Source organism: Physella acuta, unplaced genomic scaffold (assembly GCF_028476545.2).
Source record: "Physella acuta isolate Inbredline_101_S28 unplaced genomic scaffold, ASM2847654v3 ptg000221l, whole genome shotgun sequence".
Taxonomy (NCBI): Eukaryota; Metazoa; Mollusca; class Gastropoda; family Physidae; genus Physella; species Physella acuta.
In genome coordinates, this window is record NW_026731740.1 from 2,411 (window position 1) to 9,846 (window position 7,436).

Sequence of the window (7,436 nt, forward strand, 5' to 3'; positions counted from 1 at the left end):
TGTGTGGTCTTTAGACTTCTTTTTGTGTGTGTTAAAATAAATAAAACACTGGTATGCTAAATTTACCTGCCCTTTAAAGTGAGCCCGGGAACAAGGAATCATCACACAGCTTTATCAATTATTTTTTAGCAGTCGTATGGTCGGGAGATTTTTTTGGGTGGCTAATCTGACGAGGTCCTTTTTGTTCAGGCTGTTTTGTCTGTTCCATGTCTGCCTCTAACTTCTCTGTGCATTGTCAAAATTATGGACGACCGAATTAAAATACGAGATTTGTTTTTAACGTAGCACAATTTTTTAAATAGTCTAGTTATTTTTGGCTATAGATTTGAAAAGGTGGTTCCAAATGGTTCAAAATTTTTGTTATAAAAAAGCATAGTCAAATAAATAATTACTAGTAATATAATAGTAATTTAGCTAACACTTTTATTTTTAATTTGGATTAGTAGAGTCTGGGTGTTTTGGTGATTGGGGATGTTATATTATTTAATATTAATACATTAGTACGCTATAAACTATAGGTCACTATTATGTATTTTTATTATTGGAAAACAATTGTTTTAACTCTAATTGTTTTTTTTCTCCCTGGCCATTCCGGTTGACGGTTTCAAGGAGAGGTCGGGGACAGTTTATGAAAATACTTGAATTGATAAAATAATTCTAAACGACTTTTCAACGTCAACTGCTTATATTCGATGCAAAAAAAGAGTGTAATCGATAGTTCACAAACATCTTTAATTTTTACAAATGTGACCATAATTTCATCGCTTGCCATAGATTTTAAAAAGATTTTTTTTAAAAATTTAGAATGATTACATAGATTTCATGCCTAAAAAAATATTTTAAAATCTGTCATTTTGCTGTAATGATTTATGTACAAAGTGAGACAACTCGTATAGGTTTTTAAGGGTGGGGGGATATTTATTCAATACAATATCATCCTGCAAATTCTCCACACTAACAAACGCACAACTGATCATTGCATTTTTTGAATACATATATTGAGTGTATATATTGAGTGTAGGCCTATATATTTTTCATTGCGCAATTTCTGAATGGAAATATTCATTTCTATATATACTTGGTGATGAGAGCAAAAGATTTTTCTTTTTCTTTAACACCTACGGTGATCATTCTTAACTGACGTGAAGCTTTTTGACGACCCCCCCCCCCCCCTTTTTTTCTTCCTCCCATGGTCACACATCGTGACTAAAGTCTTTAAAAATGCGATAAAAAGCTAAATAGTTTTAATATTAAATAGTACCTTATTTTTTTTTTTGAAAAAAGAGACAAAATGTGAGTACACCCTTTCAGAGTTTCTTCCAGGCATCTCTTCGGGGGGGGGGGGGGGGGGGAGAAAGTCTACCGCCCCTCCTCCATTCCCCCTCCAAACGAAATGGAATTTATATAGAAAACATATAGTTTTACCAGTGTCCGCCCTCTCTCTCCCTCCCCCCCCCCCCCCCCGCGGAAAATGTTGTCCACCCCCCCCCCCCCCCCCGAAATATCAAGGTTCACCTCCCCCCAGAGAATAAAGTCTGGAAGAAACACTGCACCCTTTTTGACCGCCACCCCTCCCCCCCACACACACACCCACGTCATAAATAGTAACATGACACATTTTCCCATCTTTAGGAGTTTGACTTCATTTATGGACTACACAAATGTTAATACGCGCATAGTGCTGACCACACTATCCCTTCATTTGCCGAGGTAATAGAAACACGTGAACTCTACTTTGTCTGCAGCACATGTTTGTAATTGCTTTGTAAGGTAAAGTTCCCTTTTCGAACCTGACAGTGCGGGGGGGGGGGGGGTGTGATAGAATTGATGAGAATACTCTGTTGACAGAGTTCAGACAAGATTTTGCGGGGGATTGTAGGCTGAGGCGTGACGTCATTTTAGGGGGATGGGGGAAGGTAACAATCGTCAAAAAAGTTAGACGTCAATTATGGGTGCACCCAAACGGTAGGCCCCCTATCTTTTTGGTTTGGTTTATAAACTTTAAATTTCTAAACTTGTGGATTTTTCTAAATACAGATTTAAACACTTGCATTTTAACTTTCTCGTATACGAAGTATAGAGAAAGTATTGTAATCGTGCAAAAAAAAAAATCAACACGTCCCTGAGTCGGAAAAACATAATTTTTCAATCTTGTCCGTATGTCTGTATGTGTGTATGTGTGTGTGTGTGTGTGAACAAGATAACGACTACTATTACAGTTTGGTTGATGAAATTTCATATAAGTATTATATGAAATTTGTAGTTTTGTATCTTTTCAGCGATTTCCGGTAACCGGAATAAGCACTTATTCTACTTTTAATTTTCTCAAAAGCCTATAACTTGAGTATTGTTTCAGATACATAAATAAAATTTCACATGTAAGTAAAAGATCTAATTCTCTGCATTTTGTCAAAATTTCCGTAGACCGGAAGTAGTAATTACACTATTTTTCCGATTTCTCAAAAACGCATGTGAATTTATAAAGTACTAATAATATTCCGCACTATTATACACGGATTTTTTGGTTTTCACTATTTTAAAAAAGTTTAAGTAATTAAAAATTTATTAAAAATCATGTCTATATCCCGAGGTGCCATCCCTCGTAGTGTTATATAAGAATATTTGAAAAAAGTTTAGGGGAGATCACTCCCGGTTTATTTTTGTGTAAAATAAACAAAAAATGCGGAAAATAAAATTAACAACGTATGTACATGTAGAGAAATTTTAAAAACAATCCTGTGCACATGATAATAAAAAGTTGCATTTTATTAGTTTATTAGAGCATAGTTCTCAGTTTGAAAGATGCCGGTGGCTCCGTGTTCTTTAGCGCTTATCGTGGTGACGTCTGTTGTTACGATTACCACGCCGTCTGTTGTTGCGAGGTCGGGTCGTGGCTTGCTCGACGCAGTCGTCTACTATGGACAGGTACATCCCTGCCTGACACACCCTCTGGTTACCTGTCCGCCCCACCGACACACATTGACCACCAATACGTTGAATCTGATGAAAACATAAAACGGTACAATGGTATTCATTTTGGTTTATAACTTCTTTTTTTTTCTATAGGGCTGGTAAGTAGGTCACCAACCAGCTCTATGTCTCATGCAGGTTTTATTGAGCCGTAGAACTGGTTGGTGACCTACTTACCAGCCCTATATATATATATATATATATATATATATATATATATATATATATATATATATTCCTAACAATGTTTTTTTTTTATGTTTAAGTAAATAGAAAATAAAAATTGTCACAAAAGCCATAGAAATCCCAAACTGTAGGATTATTGACGTAGTATTTTCTACAAGTGCACGTAACATAAAGAGCAAGAAGACTGGTTATAGCCCGTATCGAATGGAGATTTGAGATTTAATTTCAACAGTCAGTAATGTTATCAGGAGCAGGCTGGGGCGAGGGTCCCCTACCATACGACACCCGACCTAGAGACGCCACTGGATTATATGGGTAATTTAATTTTACGAGTCCTACTTAAATATAAAGTTTACTTTCATTGTGTTGATTAAAAAAATATTTAATATGTTATCTACGCATTCACCAATGTTATTTGACTAATTAATTTTAATCGAATTAAAATAATTGAAAAGCAGGCATTGTGGGTATCAAGATGACTAAACTGCTACAAGAATAATAGAATTGTTTTTTTAGGAAGCTTTCACTATAGAATATCTTTTTAAACGAATTAGTTACCTAACGCTAAACGTACCATTTACCTAACTCTAAACACACCAGTTACCTAACGCTAAACGTACCAGTTACATAACGCTAAACGTACCCGTTACCTAACGCTAAACGTACCAGTTACCTAACGCTAAACATACCAGTTACCTAACGCTAAACATACCAGTTACCTAACGCTAAACGTACCAGTTACCTAACGCTAAACATACCAGTTATCTAACGCTAAACATATCAGTTACCTAAAGCTAAAGCGTACCAGTTACATAACGCTATACGTACCAGTTACCTAAAGCTAAAACGTACCAGTTACATAACGCTATACGTACCAGTTACCTAAAGCTAAACGTACCAGTTACCTTAAGTTAAACGTAACAGGTACCTAACGCTAAACATACCAGGTACCTAACGCTAAACGTACCAGCTATCTAAAGCTAAAACGTACCAGTTACATAACGCTAAACGTACCGGTTACTTAACGCTAGGTGTATAGTCCTAACTCGATGCCTACATCTTTCCTTAATCCTTATTATCCGGACAACCCATCTTACCGTCTGGATCAGTGGCGGAACTAGAAATCAAGGGCTCCCCCGCAAAGAAAAATCTAGGGCCCCCTATATATATATATATATATATATATATATATGATCTATATCCTGAGTAATTTAGTTTACTTCATTGCAATATATAACCATTCTGAGAGAACAAAACAGAAAAAATTTAGTCCAATCACAATTTATACTGGTACAAGCGTCTTAAACATGCTGATCAAAAATATATAAAGACGTTAGTTTGATTCGTGAATGGTTTCTCGCGTTATGTTTATTTTTTTCATTTTTTGGCTTTTATAATATCAATTTTGAAAACATTGATTTTTATAGCTATACTGTTGTATAGTACGTCTTATTTAAGTAACAATTCAGAGAATCAATTGCTTTTTAATATACATAGTACAAAACTATTTAAATGAGCTTCGTGGGCATCCCTATTTTAAAGAAGGGCAGTAAGTCATGGAAGTAGTGTGAATGTTTACCTACCTTTCAAACTATAGCTCTTGTAGATTTTAAAATATTTTTCTACGCAACAATCTCTGCTATAGTAGACCTGTTTTTTTTTTTTTTTGTTTTTTTACAAAACCACTTTCAAGATGCATGAAAACATAATCTTTGAAAAAAAAAATGCATTGTTTTTTGGTCGGAACTGGGCCCCTAAACGTCCTGGCCCCCCCCCCCCCCCGCATTGCGGGGTCTGGCGGTATGGTAGTTCCGCCCCTGGTCTGGATATCAAAGTAACGATTGGATACACGATCTTACCGTCTGGATATCAAAGTAACGATTGGATACACCATCTTACCGTTTGGATATTAAAGTAACGATTGGGTATATCATCTTACCGTTTTATATATCCAAGAAACGATTGATTGGATACATTATTGGATACACCATCTTACCGTTTGGATATCAAAGTAACAATTGATCTCCGTAGCAGTCGGCGCCGCCATAGTGTACTGCAGCAGATTCGGGTTTAGCTGGGCCATCGTCTCCTCGCTGATGTTCACGGGAATCTGATAGAAACACACACACACATATATATATATATATATATATATATATATATATATATATATATATATATATATATATATATATATATATATATATATATATTTATATATTTATTTATTTATTGTGCACCTCCTCGATGCAAATGATACTTGAAAAAATGTCTCAATAAATTAATTTTTAGTACAATTTTAGTAGGCGCCAGTGCTCATGGTATCTTGTTTCAAAAAGTTCCTTTAAAAAAATATTACTATTTGTGTGCCCTATAAAAATGAACTACACGATATGCATAGATTTCTACAGGCTTTTTTTTCTTAGATGAGCTGTGTCTCTCAGTAATCTCCAGGCATCTCTTCGGGGGGGGGGGGGCATAGTCCCCCCCCCCCCCCCCCGAAAAAATGTTACCGCCCTCCCCCCCCCCCACCCCGAACGAAATGAAATTCATATAATTTATATAGAAAATATATACTTTTAACAGTGTCCGCCCCCCCCCCCCCCCCGAAGAAAGTTTACCGCCCCCCCCCCCCCCGAAAATTTCAAGTGTTCCCCCCCCCGGAGAAAAAAGTCTGGAAGAAACACTGTTTGAGGCAGATCTATAACCATTTTTTTTAAAAGCTGGCATTAATACACGTTATATTATTATTCACGAAAAGATTTTCTTTTTATTAAGCACTCGAAACATTATGTGGTTTTTTTCTCTCTCAAGCTCACCAATCATCACGTAAATAAAGTTCAGCGTTTGTATGATGAAAAAGTGAGTACGTAAATATCACAAGTGGTACATTGACTAACGAGTGCCGTTCTTGAACGATGCAGATCTATATTTGTTTTTAAATTAAGCCTTAACACACGTTATATTATTTTTCACTAAAAGACTTTTTTTTACTTAGCACTCAAAATTTTATATGGTTCTATCACTCACAATATCACCAGTCACCCCATAAATAAAGTTAAACGTTTGTATAGTAAAAACAATCACTCCCAATATCACCATAAAGTTAAACGTTTGTATAGTAAAAACTATCACTCCCAATAGCACCATAAAGTTAAACGTTTGTATAGTAAAAACTATCACTCCCAATATCACCAGTCATCCCATAAATAAAGTGTAACGTTTGTATAGTAAAAAAAGCGAGCATGCAAGTATCACAAGCTATCCATTACCTGGCGAGTTCCGTTCCTCAACGATGCCAATTGTTGCAGAATTGACGCTCCATTTGTCTGCTCATTCGTCTGCTGGGCTGGAACCTGGGACCGTGACACCGTGACCACACAGAGAGCCACAGCCAAGAAAAGCAGGGCGTTCATCCATACGACACACGCCATCTTGTTCGCGCTCCAACTGCCCCAGAATTCAACACTTTAAAACTTTATATTTAAAAAAAAAATACAACGTATTAGTTTCAGAACCAAACTGTAATTAACATTAAATAAAATTTTTTTTATATATAATTAGAATTATAAATTTTTCCACATATTTAAAAAAAAAAATTCCTTTAAAACGATTGGCTAACGAGTTAATGACTGAGTGATTGTTCTTAAACCAGACAGCTGATATCATTTGAAATGAAAGCTTAAAAAAAGAGTTCTACAAACAGATACAGGCGAGTTCTACAAACAGATACAGGCATGACAGTTTGAAAGAACAGGTTTCATTTAATATGGGGCACGTGCATGTCAGGTGCACATGGAATCTGTGAGCACTCACGTCGGCCCGCGCATTCAGCACGTGCTTAATCTTACTCTTGGTGGACAACTCGTTCGGTTAATTATTTTTAAAAGTCGTTAAACAAAAAATTAAACTTACTGTTGGTGTAAAACTAATTCGGTTAATTATTTTTAAAAGTTGTTTTAAACAAGCATTAAACTTACTGTTCGTGAAGTATTTCTCTAGAGGCGTAGCTATTCCTCCCGGCGCCCGGGGACAAACTTTCAATTTGGCGCCCCCCCCCCCCCCCCCATATATTTTTATATTTATAATTCAAAACTGCAGCAAAAAAAAAAGCTTTTTTTTCCAACCTACTTTGGCGACCCTAGGGTCGGCGCCCGGGCACATATATACGCCCCCCCCCCCCGCTCCCCCGTCGCTACGCCTCTGCATTTCTCCCATAAATTATTTTTAAAGTTGTAAAACAAAACCTTAAACTTATTGTTTATGTAGAATTTCTCACA

At 36.2% G+C, this 7,436-nt stretch overlaps 1 protein-coding gene across 1 annotated transcript; it reads right to left on the reverse strand.

Annotated features, from left to right (window-relative positions):
- Nucleotides 1-2,754: 2,754 nt before the first annotated feature.
- On the reverse strand, nt 2,755-6,705 carry LOC131937764 (uncharacterized). Its single transcript, XM_059295401.1, has 3 exons — nt 6,429-6,705; nt 5,153-5,266; nt 2,755-3,000 (listed from the first exon to the last, which is right to left on the reverse strand). The coding sequence occupies exons 1-3, from the start codon at nt 6,588-6,590 to the stop codon at nt 2,824-2,826; spliced, it is 453 nt and encodes a 150-aa protein (XP_059151384.1). The 5' UTR covers nt 6,591-6,705; the 3' UTR covers nt 2,755-2,823.
- Nucleotides 6,706-7,436: the final 731 nt, after the last annotated feature.

What these genes read in the sequence shown, in the direction of transcription:
- LOC131937764 (XM_059295401.1), bottom strand. Translation starts at nt 6,590, where the DNA reads ATGGCGTGTGTCGTATGGATGAACGCCCTGCTTTTCTTGGCTGTGGCT. An exon ending in TGAGGAACGGAACTCGCCAG is followed by an intron (nt 5,267 to 6,428) that starts GTAATGGATAGC and finishes TGTTTCTATCAG; the next exon opens with ATTCCCGTGAACATCAGCGA. An exon ending in GTTACTTTGATATCCAAACG is followed by an intron (nt 3,001 to 5,152) that starts GTAAGATGGTGT and finishes TGTTTTCATCAG; the next exon opens with ATTCAACGTATTGGTGGTCA.